This window comes from Myotis yumanensis, unplaced genomic scaffold (genome assembly GCF_028538775.1).
Source record: "Myotis yumanensis isolate MYYU_CA2020_CCGP unplaced genomic scaffold, mMyoYum1.0.hap1 SCAF_2, whole genome shotgun sequence".
NCBI lineage: Eukaryota > Metazoa > Chordata > Mammalia > Chiroptera > Vespertilionidae > Myotis > Myotis yumanensis.
In genome coordinates, this window is record NW_027223753.1 from 216,485,527 (window position 1) to 216,502,308 (window position 16,782).

General features: G+C 61.2%; 1 protein-coding gene across 1 annotated transcript; it reads left to right on the top strand.

Annotated features, from left to right (window-relative positions):
- The first annotated feature begins 16,082 nt into the window (after positions 1-16,082).
- Positions 16,083-16,487, top strand: KRTAP11-1 (keratin associated protein 11-1). The gene has a single exon (XM_070403698.1). The coding sequence runs from the start codon at positions 16,083-16,085 to the stop codon at positions 16,485-16,487; it is 405 nt and encodes a 134-aa protein (XP_070259799.1).
- Positions 16,488-16,782: the final 295 nt, after the last annotated feature.

The following is a 16,782-nucleotide window of genomic DNA, read 5'->3' on the forward strand; positions in this document are numbered from 1 at the left end:
GGTCTTTCTTTTCCTTACTGGTTAGTAGCAGCTGTAAGTGTTTTCATTAAATCAGGGATCTGAAGTTTTGCCAGGTCCACAGATGGTATCTTTTTCTCTGACGGCGTGCCGGGTCATGCCTCTCATTTCTGGGTGAGCCTCGGTCTGGCACTCACAGGGAAGTCGATACGTAGCTGTAGCTTTTGGGGTGCTGCTCAGGGGTGAGCGTCCCCTGGGACTGTCCCTCCTCGGCCCTCGTCCGGCTCCGACTTCAGGCTCTGCTAGCGACATGTGGCTGCTCAGGGAGTGAATCTTTTTATTTATTTATTTTAAGGAAAACTTTCTGACCAAATCAGATTTCACAGCGTGAGTAAGCGCAGTTCTTGTGCTGTGTTCTCTGGGCGCGGTGTGGCTTATTGGCCGTTGTCAGGATCCTTTGAAGATCCGGCGCGTCTGTAATTTTGTTCTGTGTTCATTCCCGCGTGACTCATTCTCGTTCCTCGAGAGACCTGTCAGGTACCGTCGATTCTGTTCCGTCCAGAAAACCTGGTTTCCACATGGCCGTTCCTCCCTGTGGCATGTTTGCTCTCTATTATTTCATTTCCTTACCTTTATTTTTTCATCCTCTAATGCTATTTGGATTCTTAGATAAATTTTCAGCTTTTTAACTTTTTTATTATAATCACATTATACTATAAATTTCATTCAAAGTGCTATGTTGCCTTTATTTCACAAGGTTTATGGGATATGTGCTACTTTTGTTATTTCAGATCTAAGTATTTTATTAGTTCCCTCGTGATTTCTTCTTGGACCTATGAGATATTAAATATGTGCTTTTATGGGGATTTCACCTATATCTTTGCTATTATAAGTACTAATTACAGAATTACTTTTTAGTTAAAAACAATGACCGACATGATAGCAATTCTTTGACGTTTATAAAGAGTTACTTTAGCTCTAGCAAGTGATCTGCTTTTATACATATTTTTTATGTCCTTGAAAAAGTGTGTATTCTCAGCACACAATCCGACATATGTGCGTTAGGTAGTGTTTTGTGTGTGTGCTGTTCAAATCCGTGTCCTCACTAATGCATTTGCTCCTGGTTAGTTATTGGGAAGCGTGAGGGTGCTGCACTGTCATGGCGGGATGGCCCATATCCCTGCACGTCTGCCGGCGTTGGCTGTACGGGTTTCCAAGCCGTGTGACTCAGTGTCTCGTTGTGTCTTAGCACCTTCCTGGGAAGCTGACACCTGGGGGAGGCGGGGTAACATGGTGGGCCCGAGGGGGTTAATTTCAGGGACGTGGCCAGCTCTGCCAGAGATCTTCCCACGCCCCAGACTCACAGCCACACGTGCGCTGGGCCCACAGAGAAGAGACCGCGTCGGTGTGTGCGAGGAAGTGACCCCGTGGGACCTGCCAGGAGTTGGGGTGTTTCAGTGGCGGGAAGCTTGGTCTGTGCTCCTCTGGTTGGATTTGTCACATAAACGTGTTCTGTCAGGGCCAGCCTGACAGGGTTGAGCGGGCTGAGGCAGGGAGGTGGGAATTGAGAAAAGAAAGAAAGACAGGAAAGCGGGATCGGGAGGACCCCAGTTCTCTTGATGAACTGAAGCAACTTTATTAGCCACACAATCCTATTTATACATAACACACTGAATAGGAGGTCTGTCAAGAGGAATGTATTCTTTGTTCCTCTTAATCTCTAAGGGAGGGACACAGCAGAAGGGCAAGTTCTCAGTACAGCATATCTCAGTAAACAGTTACAGACTTCTTAGTAAGCTATGAAAGGCTGTTCTCATTCCACAAATGTTGCTCTTATTCTACTGATAACCGCCATCCAAACAAGTCTGGGAAAACTGTGTGGGTGAGAACCCAGCCTTGCTAGCCCCTACAGGTGCAAGGACCTTGCCAGCTTACATCTGGCCCCCAACAGTGTTCCTTTGTGAAAACATGTGGGCATGTACTTGTTCGTGACTCTCAGAGTGTGTTTTGTCCGCCCAGGACAGGACCTTGGTGCTGGGCCAGGAGCAGGGAAGGGAGGAGGAGGAGGGCAGAGGCCACGCGATGACCGGTGGGCTGACCTCTTACCCGCCCGGAGGGTCCTCGCAGCCTCTTCTCCCCCTCGGGCAGCGCGTGGCCCCTAAGGAGGCAGGAAGGAGGGGAGGGACCAGGCTCAGTGTCCACTGCCTCTTGGGACATCACAGCTCCCCACAGAGTGGGTGTGAGCACAGCTCCCCACAGAGCGTGGGTGTGAGCACAGCACACCTTGCACACCCAGTCTGGCCTGTCGGGAGTCTGAGCTTGGTGGCACCATTTCATTTTATATTAATGTATCTATGTATCTATATCTATAATCTATATCATCTATCTATCTATCTATATATCTATACCTCTATACCTATACCTATACCTGTACCTGTACCTGTACCTGTATCTATATCTATATCTATATCTATACCTATCTATATCTATACCTATACCTATACCTATACCTATATCTATATCTATATCTATATCTATACCTATACCTGTACCTGTACCTGTACCTGTATCTGTATCTATATCTATATCTATATCTATATCTATATCTATACCTATACCTATACCTATCTCTCTCTCTCTCTCTCTATCTCTATACCTATACCTATACCTGTACCTGTATCTATACCTATATCTATATCTATATCTATGCCTATATCTATATCTATACCTATATCTATACCTATACCTATACCTATACCTATACCTGTATCTGTATCTGTATCTGTATCTGTATCTGTATCTGTATCTATATCTATATCTATCTGTCTATATCATCCATCTATAGCTATATATACTAGAGGCCCAGTGCATGAAATTCATGCACGGGTAGGGTCCCTAGGCCTGGCTGGTGATCAGGGCCGATCTATGGGGTGACCAGCGGGGGGATCGGGGGCCCCTGCTGGCACCTGCCTTGGCTAGCCTGCGGGCTGGGGGCAGCTCCTGCATTGAGTGTCTGCCCCCTGGTGGTCAGTGCACGTCATAGCGAGTGGTTGAGCGGCCTTAGCATATCCTTTGCATATTACGCTTTGATTGGCTGAAAGGATAACCGGACGACCAGACACTTAGCATATTAGGCTTTTATTATATAGGGTATTGATCAGCTGCCTCCTGCACGCCCCACACTGGGGATGGAGCCCACAACCCGGGCATGTGCTCTGACTGGGAATCGAAAGGTGACCTCCTGGTTCTAGGTGGACGCTCAACCACCGAGCCAGGCCAGCTGGCAGGCTGCCTTGAATCCTAAACGTATTCAGAACATGAGAGCAATTACTCCTAATTTTCGGAGCTGAGCAAGAACAATCGGTTCTGAGCTGACAGCGCGGCCGGTTTGGAGTGTGCTCTCAGGAATGGAATGACGAAATGGCTGCGAACATGCAAATGCGCCGGCGAGCGCACAATTAAACCCCGAGATGGGCTTGATGCTGAGTCCCTTCCCGTGGCCGCACGGACTCGCGATAGAAATGCAAATAGATAATTAGGCCCTGAGAACAGCTGCGTGTTCTCTCCGAGGGATGAAGAGGGGTGTAATCATTTCAAACGGCGATTGCATTTCAGCGCCCAGGCGGGGCTCCGGCCTCCGGCGGGCTGTGCAGCAGGTCCTGAGAGAACACAGCAGAGAAAACGCAAACGCTGGTCCTCGTCCTCGTCCCCACTCCGACCTCAGAGTCAGTCCCCAAGCTCGGTCCCGTCCCAAACACGTTGCCAACGGGGCCTTAGGGACCCTGTGGGCGCTCTCAGCGGGTACATGCCCATGGGCTGTGCTGGGTCCCCAACCAGGCTCTCAACCCCTCTCCTGGGCCAGCCCTGAACAGAGGGCGCCCCCTGGTGGGGGGTGGTGGGGAGTGAGGGCGCCCCCTGGTGGGGGGAGGGGGAGTGAGGGAGGGCTGAGGGCGCCCCCTGGTGGGGGGAGGGGGTGTTGAGGGGAGGACCCTGAATCGAGGGCACCCCCTGGTGGTGGTGGTGGGGAGTGAGGGCGCCCCCTGGTGGGGGGGAGGGAGGAGGCTGGGATTTCTGGGTTTGGCCGTGCACCATCCGATGGCTCCTTTCTGTGCTTGGGGGTGACAGGCTGAGCAGACCAGCTCCCGACTCAGGGATCAGGCTGCAGGCGGGAGGGCCCTGCGGAGGCTGGGCTGGCGGACGGCAGGGGCCCTGCGGGTGGCCTGCAGGGGAATCAGTGCATTTCCTCGCAGCTTCTCCCCTGAAAAGGAGGCCGTCCCGCCACGCTCGCCCGCAGCTGCCTGCGCGCTGATTATTACTTGGTTAATCCTCCCCCGAGGACGTTTCCCACAGATTTTAGAGCGGAAGAGAGAGGGAAAGAGAGAGGAACATCGATGTGAGAGAGACCCATCGATTGGCTGCCTCCTGTACGAGCCCGGACCAGGCCGTGGGCCGGGGAGGAGCCTGCGACCGAGGCAGGTGCCCTTGACCGGAATCGAACCCGGGACCTTCGGGCCACAGGCCGACGCTCCACCCACTGAGCCGCACCGGCCAGGGTTGTAGCTTACTTTAATTTTCCAATGTTGGTCTCACTGTCATTCGGGCGGGATTCCGATCAGAGGGCTGCTGAGAGGACACCACAGTCCCGGTCAGGGCACAGGCCCAGTGGGGGGCGTGCAGGGGGCGCCGATCCATGATTCTCTCTCATCATTGACGTTTCTCTCTCCCTCTCCCTTCCTCTCTGAAATCAATAAAATATATTGAAAAAATTGGCGTGTGCTTTGAGACTCTAATTTAAGGGGTGGGGAGGCCGGACAGGTGCGCAGCCTCCTGAGGCCAGACACACCTCCCAGCCCCGCTCCGCCGCCGCGTCTGGGCCGCGAGTCCTGTGTGTCCGAGTCCGTAACCCCGAGCAGACCTTCCCCGGGGCCTGGCTCAGAGGCCGCAGGAGCGCGTGAGCTGGGAGCCCGTCTGTGCAGTGTGTTCAGACAAAGGCGGCCGCTGGGTGCGTGCCCGACGCCCGGCTGGACCCTCCCAGAGGAAACCCTCTGGGCTTCTAGTGCCTCACATTCTGTTCTTCCCGAGGCGGCGGGGAGCCGTGGGGACGGGGCCGCGAGGAGAGGGTGCGTCCCCGTCAGTGTCCCGTATTCCTATGGGAGGCGAATGGTAACTCCCTCCCGTGGACGGGGCCGTGGACAGTGAAAGACCTGGACCTTCAGAACCTTCCGGGCGCCGCGGCCGAGGACGGGAGCCGCCGGAACGCACGTGGTTGTCCTCGTTCCCCTCCGATTTGTCTTCATTTTTCCAATCAGGACGGTGCTGCTCCCACAGACGGCTCCCCAGGGAGCGGCTGAGTCAGTGCTGGGGGCCGGGCACCTCGAGGCCCAGCCCTTTCATGGCTTCAGCCCCCGGATGGTGTGTCACCGGACGCGAGGCAGGCGTGGGGGCCCCCTCTTCTCAGATCGCTTGCCAGCGGGGACGGAGCGAGGCCGGGACGCCACTGGGGCCTCACGCCCGGAGTTCACCCCTGTCCCGGCCGCACCCCCCCGGCATCCGGGGAAGGGACAGCCCCCCTCCAGGATTTCTGGCTCGGGGGGTCGGCGGGGGCAGAAACGCTCGTCTGTCCCCAGAACCCGCTGTGTGGGTGCTCGGACCCCTGTCCTGGGTCCCGGGCCCCCGGGGGTGGGAGAAAGGGGGATTCCATGGAGGTCACTGGGCAGAGTCTTAAAGAAACACACGCCTGGGGCGTCCTGACTGGGGGCCTGGTGTCCGCGGGCTGGCGTCTGGGCCGGTGAGATCTGAGTCCCGCTTCCCTCTCGGCCTCTCGGCTGCTCCTCCCTGATCCGCCCGCATCCAGCTACTGGCCGTGCCCCTGACTTTGACCCTGTAAACGGCACCCGCTCACACGCCCTCGCATCTGCCCGTGGGAGAGACGGCGGCTGTGAGGGTGACACAGCAGTGACTCGGCGGGGGAAGCCCTCCCACGCGGCCTCGCCCTTCATACGGCTTCTCCCCGTCTCCCCGGGGAGGTGCCCGGGCGGGGGCCTGGGGGTCACAGACAGCAGGGCCCACCTTCCCTGACCGGGGCAGGCGTCCCCGGGGACAATCTCACATACGAGGAAGAGGAAAATAGAGAAAAGACCTTTTTTTAACCCCAAGGAACGCCCCGGGGGGTTGGCTGCCCCCGTGACCTGCTTTCCTCTGGGGGAGTGCATTGTGTTTTTTAATTTTTTATTTAAAAAATATTTTTATTGACACTGAATCGATCCTGGAGACAGGCAGAGTGTGCGGCTCTGTGTGTTGTTTGGTTAGTAAAGTGCGGCTCACGGAGCCCCGGGGACCTGGGGGTGCAGTGCCCTGGGAACCCCTAACCGCCCGTCAGAGGCTTAACGTTCCTTAACCTGCGAGGCCTAAGCAGCAGCGCGAGGCCCGTGGGCCGGACAGAACCTCGGTCGTCAGAGACCCAGGCCCGTGAGACTGTCTCAGAGGCATCGCCACAGCGGTGAGTCTCGGGGACAAGCCACGTCCACGTGTCCGTCTGGGGGTTTGTGAAGGCCACGCCCCGTCGGCTACGGGAGGACGGGGTGCGGACCGAGGCCGGCGGGTCTGCCCGGTTCCGACCCCTCGGCGCTGACTAGCTCTTGGCGAGTTCCTTTCCTTCTCTGGCGCCAATACTTCACTCGGAAAGTGACGCTGAGCCCTTCCTTTCTCTGAAATCAATAGAAATATATTAAAAAAATCATTGAGATGCCACGATGGGGACGGTGGGGAACTGAACCAGGTCTGGGCCGGGCCGGGTCCGCCTGTGAAACCGGCCGAGCGTCTGTTCCCAGCGGTGACTGCAGGGCCCGGAGGCTGACGGGAGCGCCTTCCAGTCCCACTGGGAGACAGTGCGGAGGGGAGACTCCAGGCAGCTCCCTGAGGGGGGGGGAGGCGGGGGGCGGGCGGTGGAAAGCACTGGGGGAACCAGGCCCCACCCAGAGCTGGGTAGGGCCTCTCCTCCTCTCTGCAGGGGTGAGGGCGGCCGTGTGACCTCACTCCCTGTGGACACAGACACGCCCTGCACGCCCTTATATGGCCACCCTGACCTTGGCCCTGACGTTGGCCCTGACCTTGGCCCCTGACCTTGGCCCCTGGCTGTGCCTGCACGCTCCTCACTGGTCTGTGTCCTTGGAGGGCCCTGGAGATACAGGCTCGTATTTATTCCTCTCGTGCCTCCGTCTCCAGGAGCACCTGGAGGGCAGGGCGCCCTCACCTGGTCGCACTGCAGATCACACTGGGAGTGGCACTAGCAGCAGCAAACTGGAGGCCTGCTGACCTGTGGGTGCTCCCCCCTGAGGATGGGGGCCCCTCCATGCTCCCTCCCAGGACGGGGGCTCGGGTGGGTCCCCCTGGACTTGGGGTGAGGTCCATCGGCTGCTGACTCACCGGGAGAGCGTTGAGTGACATGAGCCAGATGGTTGCGCCATAAGGCAGGTGTGACTCCATCCCACGAAGGCGACAGATGGTGGGAAGGCTGGGGGGTCCTGGGGGGCGGGGGGAGGAGGGGCTCCGGGACTGGGGGGCTTCGGGGAGGCTTCGGGGAGGCCACCGACGCTCTGTCTCCTGGTCTGGAAGGTGGCACGCAGGTGCTTTCTTTGTGACACATTATTGATGTTTGGTTTTGTTTGTGTGTCACAGTTTATAATCAAACTAGAGGCCCGGTGCACGGATTCGTGCACCAGTGGGGGGGTCCCTCGGTGTGGCCTGTGGGGGTCGGGCTGAAACCGGCCATCCAACTCCACTGCTGCTCCTGCCTGCCGCTCCCACTCATCCCGGCCCCGCTGCGCCTGCCGCAGTGGCACTCACCAGCCATGAGCCCTGTGTCTGGTGCCCCTCAGTCAGCTGAGCAGAGCTCCCCCTGTGGGAGCGCACTGAGCACCAGGAGGCAGCTCCTGCATTGAGCGTATACCCCCTGGTGGTCAGTGCGTGTCATAGCGACCGGCCGGCTGGTCGCTCGGTCGCTTAGGCTTTTATATAGATAGATAGATAAGGACACTGGGGATCTTCAGGGGAACAGTGTCGGCGAGGCGGTCAGAGCAGGAGGCTGGGCAGCCGCAGTGAGCGGGGCACTTCACGGGTGTGTGGCCAGAAAAGACAGGCTGTCGCTGTGACGATGGTGGCACTTCCGCTCCAGTCCAGCCCCTCCTTGTTGTCCACGCGAGGAAGACACAGGTCGCCCTCTTACTTCCTGACACTTTCCCACGGACCCTCGGGTGTGGCTCCGTCTTCAACTTGAACGCCCATCACCTTGCACTGATGTTAGATTTCGGAAGAGACAGACCCTCCCTCATCAAGAGCTGCCTCTGTAGTTCTGCTCCCTACGGCCCGAGGACGGGGGTGGAGGGAGGCAGGGACTCCCAGCTTCCTACAGAGGGAGGCACTCGTGGAGTTTTCCATCCCCCTCGGGGCGAGGAGCCTGCTTTTCCCGAGGCCCAGCTCCCCTCCCCCCCTGCCTCGGGGACGCCGGTGCCGATAGGAGGGAAACTGGAGAAAGGCCCTCATCACCGGCGCCCTGGGCTCTGCGCCCAGCTCAGTCTCAGAAAAAGGAGAAACAAGGGAAATGAGAGAGAGTTGGCGGCGCAGCAGTTTCTTAGAGAAAAGGTCCCATCGTCGTGGAGGTGAAAACAGTGGATGGAGGAAGAGGAGGAACGTCCCAGAGAACCAGGCAGAGGGGATGGCCGGGGCCTCGCGGCCTCCTCCCGCCCGAGAGAGATTCCCTCGCACAGGGCTTTCCGGGAGCAGCTGTTGCAGCTGGGGCGCTGCCGTGCTGGCCCCCCTCCCCCCCCCCCCCAGTCTGGAATCTGAGGGTGACGCACCGCCCAGCGAGGCTGCGGCCCTTCCCGCGGATCTCACCGCCCGACGGCCCTGTCACATGACGGGATGGTGAACTGTGCCCGTGAGCAGGTCAGGTTCCCACGGGTTCATTCCGAGAGAGTGGACATGACGATCAGATTCAGCCCATCGTCTCCTGCGAAGGAACGCGGATCCCACCCCAAGGAGCTCGGGGCTCCCGCCTCATCAGAGGGAAGTGGAAAACCTGCTTGGAATCCCCAGCCGGCAGCTGATCTAACCTGGACTCGAGTCAGAGCCGACCCCAGACACACGGCGCCGCTGAGCGGCCCATCAGTGTGTGTCCCACTCGGCCACCCGCGGGGCAGGCAGTCCCACAGCCCCGGGGGCAGATCCAGCGGAGCCAGAGCTCAGCACGTTGAGCCACCGTGAGTGGGCGACACACGGGCCATCATTATTCTGAGGGAATGCAGCTCTAATTTCCAGTTTATTTTTAAAATATATTTTTATTGATTTCAGAGAGGAAGGGAGAGATAGAACATCAATGATGGGAGAGAATCACTGATCGACTGACTGCCTCCTGCACGCCCCCCCCCCCGCCCAGCCGCACTGGGGATCCCACTGGGCACCCCCACATGTGCCCTGACCGGGAATCGAGCCGAGACCTTCTGGTTCATAGGTCAATGGTCAACTGCTGTGCGCGGGCCGGGCTCCCGGCAGTTTCTGTGCAGCGTCACTTAGGGAGCCCGGGCGTCCGCGCTGCACTGTGAGGTGGGCTCCATCCAGCGCCGCCTCCTCAGGGCCCTGGTGTGTCGCTCACGGCTCACGTGTGTGTGTGTGTGTGTGTGTGTGTGTGTGTGTGTGTGTGTGTCTGTCTGTCTCCTGAGGCGCAGTCCCGGCTTCACTCCGCCCCCGCTGCAGGCCTGCTGGCTGTTGGAGAAAAACCCTGCATGTTGTCTTCTCAGAACGAAGATGGGTTTCCCGCCGTCTCACGTCTCCCGGGGCCCATGGCGGTTCCATGTCACCTGTTTACGATCATCATTACCCGGTGACTGAATTTCACTGTTGGGGGTTCCTGGACTAGACACTCCCACGAGCGAGCGGATCTAGATTTGGGGGCCCCGGGCCAGGGATCAGGTAAAGTGACCGGGCTACTTGGGGCGCCGTGGCTCCCACGTGGACGGGCGGCGGGCAGTGGATGCTGGCCTGACCGTGCCCCATCGCCGTCCCCACCCCCGGCCGTGCCTCCAGGCTGCACATCCTAACGCTCGGGCCTCAGCTCAGGACTGGCCTGGGACAGGGCCTATTGATGGGTGCGACACCCCAGGTGAGGGCTGGATGAGGTTTGGTGTGTTTTTGCTCATTCTCTGCGGCTCTGTGATTGATGGGAGGTGCCTGGCTGGGCAGCTGCAGGACCAGACGAGCTGACGGTCAGGGACCATCCCTCACCAGTGGTCAGGGCTGGTGGTCAGAGACTGTCCCTCACTGGATGGTCAGGGCTGGTGGTCAGGGACCTGAGACACCTCTGACTGTCAGTCACTGAGAAGCACAGGGACGTGGGGGGGTGGGGGGGAGTTTGCGAGGCCCCTGCCCTGCAGCTGAGCCCTGTGTTTGGGGTCGGTGGGTGCAGGCAGGGATGAGGGGATGCGGGCTCCTCCTGAAGCTGGGACTCCCCGCAGCCCAGGGACGTCCATGTTGGAGGTGGTCACTCCTCCTGTTCCTTGTGCCAGAAAAGAAAGGAGCTCCCGAGGGCACTGCGCCCGGGGGCCTGGGGCGCGGGGGCCTGGGGCGCGGGGGCCTGGGGCGCGGGGGCCTGGGGCGCGGGAGCCTGGGGGTGGGAGCCTGGGGGTGGGAGCCTGGGACAAGGGGGCCTGGGACAGGGGGGCCTGGGACTCGGGGGCCTGGGACGCGGGGAGCCTGGGACACGGGGGCCTGGGGTGCAGCGCACCGCCTTCCAGCAGCTAGGCAGCCACTGCCGCCTGCTCGCGGCCCAGGAGCTCGGGCCTCGCACTGCATGTTCGGACTCCGACGGTCACGCCGTCCGGAAGTTTGCCCGGAGGAGCAGGGAACACGGTGCAATGCGTGTCTCTACGTGGCTCTGACTTGGTCACAGGAGCGCCCCCTTGTTTCCCGTCTGGGCCTCAGGACGGAGCCGGGTGCTCGTCTGAGTCCCGTATCAGGAGGAGGGCGAGCGAAGCCGGACATAACCCCCGGATGCTGCGTGGCTGCCGGCTCACAGGCCGTCCAGGTCCACGAGGTTCCGGAAGCTTCATCGCCCCCGCTCTCTCCCTGGGCCCGCGAGGCTGGGAGTGTCGGGGGAACTTGCCTGGAAACGGAGCTATAGGGGCGGAATGAGGAGCTCATCGGGCGGGAGGGGGACTGGGGGCTCAGACAGGGGAGCGGGTCCCCCACCTCGCCCACCGTCTCCTTCTTCGCGCTGACCCCGGGGCAGTGGGAGTGTCCGGCTCTTCTTGGCTTGACCGTGTGTATCTCGGCCTGCGGACGCCGCGGCCTGTGCTGGTTTGCACGATCCTGAGTCCCCTTAGAAATGGCCGAGGACGTGGGTAAGGATGTCAGAAAGCAGACGTCACCCCAACAACCAGGGAACGGAGACTCTGAAAAGCCGGGACGGTGAATCGTGTCCTTTATCATCAAATGCAGATTTGCCCAACGTGAAGCCAGGCGAAGAGGAGACGGGCGCCGGGACCTCAGGAAGTTCCCTGGAGACTCATGGGGGGGCGGGGGGGCGGGCGGCCACGGGGCCCAGGGAAGGCCGACCGTCCCCTCAGGCCTCATGCGTGGACGCGGCTCAGCGGCAGCGAAGCCACGGTGGTAGGAGACCTCGGAGCTGGTGGAAGGTCCGCCTGGAGCAGAAGGGATCCCTCGAACGAGCGGGACCCCCCGGGCACCGTCCTGCCCTGCCTGACGCCCTGGCAGCAGCGGGAGGTCCGATGGGTGAGAGGGCGTCACGGGCGTGGACTGAAGCAGAGAGAGACCGTGTGGCGGCTCCTGTCACTACGTAGCCCGTTCACCCGTGAGGACCGAGGCTCGGGGTGGGGGGGGGGGGGGTGGACGCTCAGCACAGGGCCCATCGCTAGGACGCCCACAGCCCAGCTTCCACCTGTCACCGCCGCCGGGAGCGGGGAGACTTGAAACAGACAACGCCTGGGCTTGCCTTCCCGGAATGACCCGAACCACGTGGGCCACGGGGTCTCTGGCCACGGCGTCTGGCCGGCTGGTGAGAACGCATTTCTCCAGGAGGCCCCTGGGCACCTCAGTCACGGTCATCCCTGCTTTACAGGTTTTCTTGGTTTTTATAACGATGGCGGCTGCTTTACTTTTCTCCCTCGTGTTTTGATGCTTCGCTGGTTGCTGACCCCTTGTCCCGTGATGCCCGTTACTGCGCGACACGGACACGCACTGCAGGCGCGGCCCTGCGGGAAGCCCTCGTCGTGGGGAGAGGGCGAATGTTAGTCACGTTCGCTGTTACCGTGGTGCCTTCAGTGCCAGGCGCCCGGAGGCTTTTAACGTGGAAACCCACCGACGACGGCCGAGAAGACGACTCTTTCCTGGGCGGTGGTCACTCACAGGGGAGGTGAGCGCCCTGCAGCCCGCAGACGTCACCTGGCGTCAGACCTGTCCCTGCACAGGCCGCGCGGACGGACGTCACCACAGCCGCCCCGGGGGCATGCGGGGACCTAAAGGGCAGCATGGACGCCCCGGCGCCGCTCCGTCGGCTCAGAACTTAGTTTTTCCGTTTTAATGTCCTTTAGTCTAAGCACGGACCCAACAGGCTCACCCTTAACTTACTTACCCGTGAGGCGTGGGAATCAGTGCTCCGACTTCAGGAAGTTTAAGGGGCGCCTGAGGCTGGGGTGCCTGAGACCAGCAGGCCCCAGAGCTGGCCCCGGCCGGCTCCCCGCCTGCCCTGCTCCTGCCTGGAGTGGCGCCCCCATTCCTAGAAGGGCCTCTGTGGCTTTGAACACCCCCTGGCACCTTGTGCGACTTGCATGTCGTGAGGAAGCTCGAGTGGGAGGGAACCTGCCTTTCATGTGTGACTCACAGAGGCTCCCGCGAACCAGGGCCCAGGGCTCGCAGCCGCCCTGGGAGCCGATCCGTTTTACGGGCCCAACAGGCCGGGGGTTTAACGAGCGGCTGAGCTCCGCCCGTGAGTCAGTGGGAACAGTGGGAGGCCGGGACGCGCCTGAACCCGTGACGTGCGTGGGAATCGGACGCCGGCAGGAGGGCGAGGGGTTAATGGGGGGAGAGGCCCGGAGGCCGTGAGAAAGCTGTTTTGCGAGGAGCAGCCCTTGTTCTGATGAGCGACTTGCGTTGTGTCTTTGCTTAAATGAATCCCAAACCGCAGGCTATGTTTTCCTGGCAGGTCATGATGGCAGGCGATTTTTTGGGTAAACTGGCCTTTGCATTTAGCATTTAGATTTATATATAAACTAGAGGCCCGATGCACGAAATTCGTGCAAGAGCAGGCCTCCCTTCCCCTGGCTGCCGGCACCGGCTTCCCTCCGGCCTCTGGCAGGCACCCGGGACTCAGGCGTCCCCTGTAGCCCCAGCTTTGTCCAGAAGGTTGTCTGGAAGGGCCTCCGGAAGGACGGATGGTCTCATTAGCATATTACGCTTTTATTATTGTAGATGGGAGGTTGCAGGACTCCTCCTCTCGGGGTAATTTTTGGCGGCTTCTGATACGTCATGCAAGTAACGAGAGAGGAAGATATTGAAACTATGCAAAGTAGAAAAGGTGGGGGGTGGGGAGGATGAGAAATAAGGGCAGCACTATTTTTAACGATTTGAGGTAACTCCGTGCTGGTGGGGGATGGAGGTGGAGGGTTGAGAAAGAAGAGAGAAACTCACTGACATGGACAACAGTGTGGTGATGCCGGGCCGAGGGGGGCGGGGGGGATAGAGGGGTGAAGGGGGTGAACGGTGATGGATGGGACTTGACTTGGGGGGGAACACAGTGTGCAGGGCACAGACGACGTGTGTGGGATTGTGCCCCTGAAACCTGGGTACGTGTGTTAACCAGTGTCACCCCAATAAATTCAGTAAAAGGGGGGAAAAGGATTGTGTTGCATTTGACCTTGGGGAGCCCTTCGACCTCCGTGAACTTGGCTGCTTCCTGCGGCAGGACAGCCTGGCGGGCGCAGGGAGCGCGGCTCCGTGGGGCCGCCGGGTCCACGCCTGGGAGACGGCCGTGTGCCCCGGAAGCTGCCAGAAGGTCCCCCAGGGTCCCGTCCTTTGCGATTTTGGACAATCAGTGGGAAAGGGAAGTGAAGACAGAGTGAAGGGCCAGAGGCGGGATTACGGGCGGGAAGACGCCCCCTGTGACCTCACCGCTGCCCGCGTCCGCGTGGGCCCCGATTCCTTTACGAGGCCAGGCCCTTCCCACGGCAGCTGTGACTCCGTGGCTGGAAGGAGCCTGCAGGCGCCGCGGCCACTTAGGGAGGAGCCCGCCGTGGCCGGCCCTGCCCTGCAAGCACCGCCCTCACCCACGCGGGAGCCTCGTCACAGCATCTCGGCCTTCGTCATTGCCTGTGACCCGACGCCCGAGGGCACCTGGGTCCCACGGGAGGGACGCTGGTCCCTGGGAACCAGGACACAGTCCCGGCGGCCTCCGGGGCCTGTCATTAGCCTCCGATTACAGGCCTGGGCTCCGCAGCGGCTCCGGGGCCGAGCAGGGACCGCTGACGAGGTCTCACAGCCGCTGGGCGCCGTGCACCTGCCTCACATGCCGTCCCCCAGGGCCCTCGGACGCGTGGACACCACGGCGCCCCTCGCCCGCCCGAGAGCCAGCTGGAGAGAGAGCCGGGCCTCGCCGTGTTGTGATGTGGAAATGACTGCACTGCCGCTCGCCGTGGTGACGGACGCGGTTCCCGGCTGAGATGCGTGTGTGCCGTGGGCAGGGCCTCGCGTGGGGCGTCCGGAGCTGGCGGGGTTGCAGGGGGTGACGTCCCGGAGACGTTATCTCATCTGTTTCCCCAGAAGGGTCGCGGGTTACATGTCACAGCTCGCTGCTCACACCCCTCATTACCAAGGCCCGTGTCTGCCTCCCCGACCCCCGACCCCTGACCCCTGGTGGAGGCGTGACCTTGAAGAGCCCTGGGCGTATCCATGATAGAAACACATCCTGTTTTTAAAAATACATTTTTATTGATTTCAGAGAGGAAGGGAGGGGAGAGAGAGAGATAGAAACATCAGTGATGAGAGAGAATCATGGAACGGCTGCCCCCTGCACGCCCCACACTGGGGATCGAGCCCACAACCCGGGCCTGTGCCCTTGGTCAGAATCGAACCCGGGACCCTTCGGTGCGCAGGCCGACGCTCTGTCCACTGAGCCACACCTGGCGGGTGAAACACATCCATCTGCAAGTGTTTGTGTGAAAGTAAGCATGTCCGCCTCGAGCGGCCTCTCTGGAGAAAGAGGCTGTTCCCCTCGAAGGAGCAGGACGATGAGAATCCGCCTGGGCCTGCCCGGCCGGCCAGCGACGCGTCGGATGAGTCACTCGTACCTGTTGCCACTCGGTGACGATTTTCAGGAGTCAAGCACGTCCGCTTCACAGAGAAGGGACGTGGCTGCAAACACCGTCCTTCGATGGCTCCGCGGCCCCGCCGCCTGGACGGGAAGGTGCGCCCGCGGCCCTCCGGCCTCCTGCGGGCCCCGGCCGCCACTCGGCCAGTCTCCGGAGCCAGCTCTGCTCCAAACCCCTGCCCTCTCCCCGCACAGGTGACGTCACCGTGGCCTTTGCTTCCGTGGGACGCCCGTTAGCGGGGAGCGCGGCCGATGAAGTTGTGCGGGAAACATTATCAAAGCCAGCGGCACACCCGGGAAGGGGGTGGGCGGGGAGGGGTCATCGGTGCTGGTCAGGGGGAGAGCGTGGACGTGGCTGGGGTGTTGGCGGTGTCACTGCCGGGTGGACGCGCTCCTGCCCACGCGGAGGGAGGGCGGGGTGTAGGCTGAGGGCCGATGCCTTTGAAGCCGCGGACCCGCCTTTGCATCCCGGGTCTGAGCACAGAACAGAGGCTGCGACGCAGCCACCAAACTACTAAACTCGCTTTACGAGGACGCAGCCGCTCAGGAGACAGTCAACCCCGAGGTTCCCAGGCTGTTCTGAGGCCGGCAGGTTGGGGCTCAGCCGCCGGGGGAGCAGGTGGGGCCCCGCCCACCGGCAGGGACGCATAAAAGCCGCCGGGCCCCGGGGACACACACAGCTGGAGCAGCCTCGGCAGGTGGCTCGCCTCTCCTCTTGCCTCTCCGCTCGCCTCTCCGCTCCGCCCGCACCATGTCCTACCACTGCTCCCCGAGGACCGGCTCGGCCAGGCCCCTGGCGGGCGCCGGCCCCGTCCCGGGGGCCCCGGGCTCCACGCACGACGTCGACTACCTGAGCGGCATCTGCCTGCCCAGCTCCTTCCAGACGGGCTCCTGGCTGCTGGACCACTGCGCCCAGGAGCCCAGCTGCGAGCCCCCGGCCTGCCCCCCGGCCTCTCGCGTCGCCAGCCCCGGGCGGGTGGCCTGCTCGCGACAGCCCGCCCGCGTGGCCAGCCCCTGCTCCACCGCCTGCAGCCGGCCGCTCACCTTCGTGTCCAGCAGCTGCAAGCCCGCGGGTGGCTCCGCCGTGTGCCCGCCGGGCGGCGCCCCGAGGACCTACAAGCGGCCCTGCGTGTCCAGCTGCCGGAGGACCTGCTGAGCCGCGGGCGTCGGTGAACGAGCAAGACCCCGCGACCTGCCCGCCGCCCGGCCCCCTCGCTGCTGCCCGCCCCGTCCTGCCCTCGCCGACGGCCCGTGCCGGCCCCTGGGGGCTTCTTGGATGTGTCCCGGCTCCGCTGCTGCGTCTCCCGGCTGCTGATTTCTTGCTTCTGCGAGAAGGAGCTTGTCTCGCTCGGTGCCTTTCAATAAACCCGCATCGCTCGCCTCGCACGTGTCCGTAGACTTCTTATCCTCAGGGCCTCGCCGACCAGGCCTGCTGTCCCCTCCTGGGACGG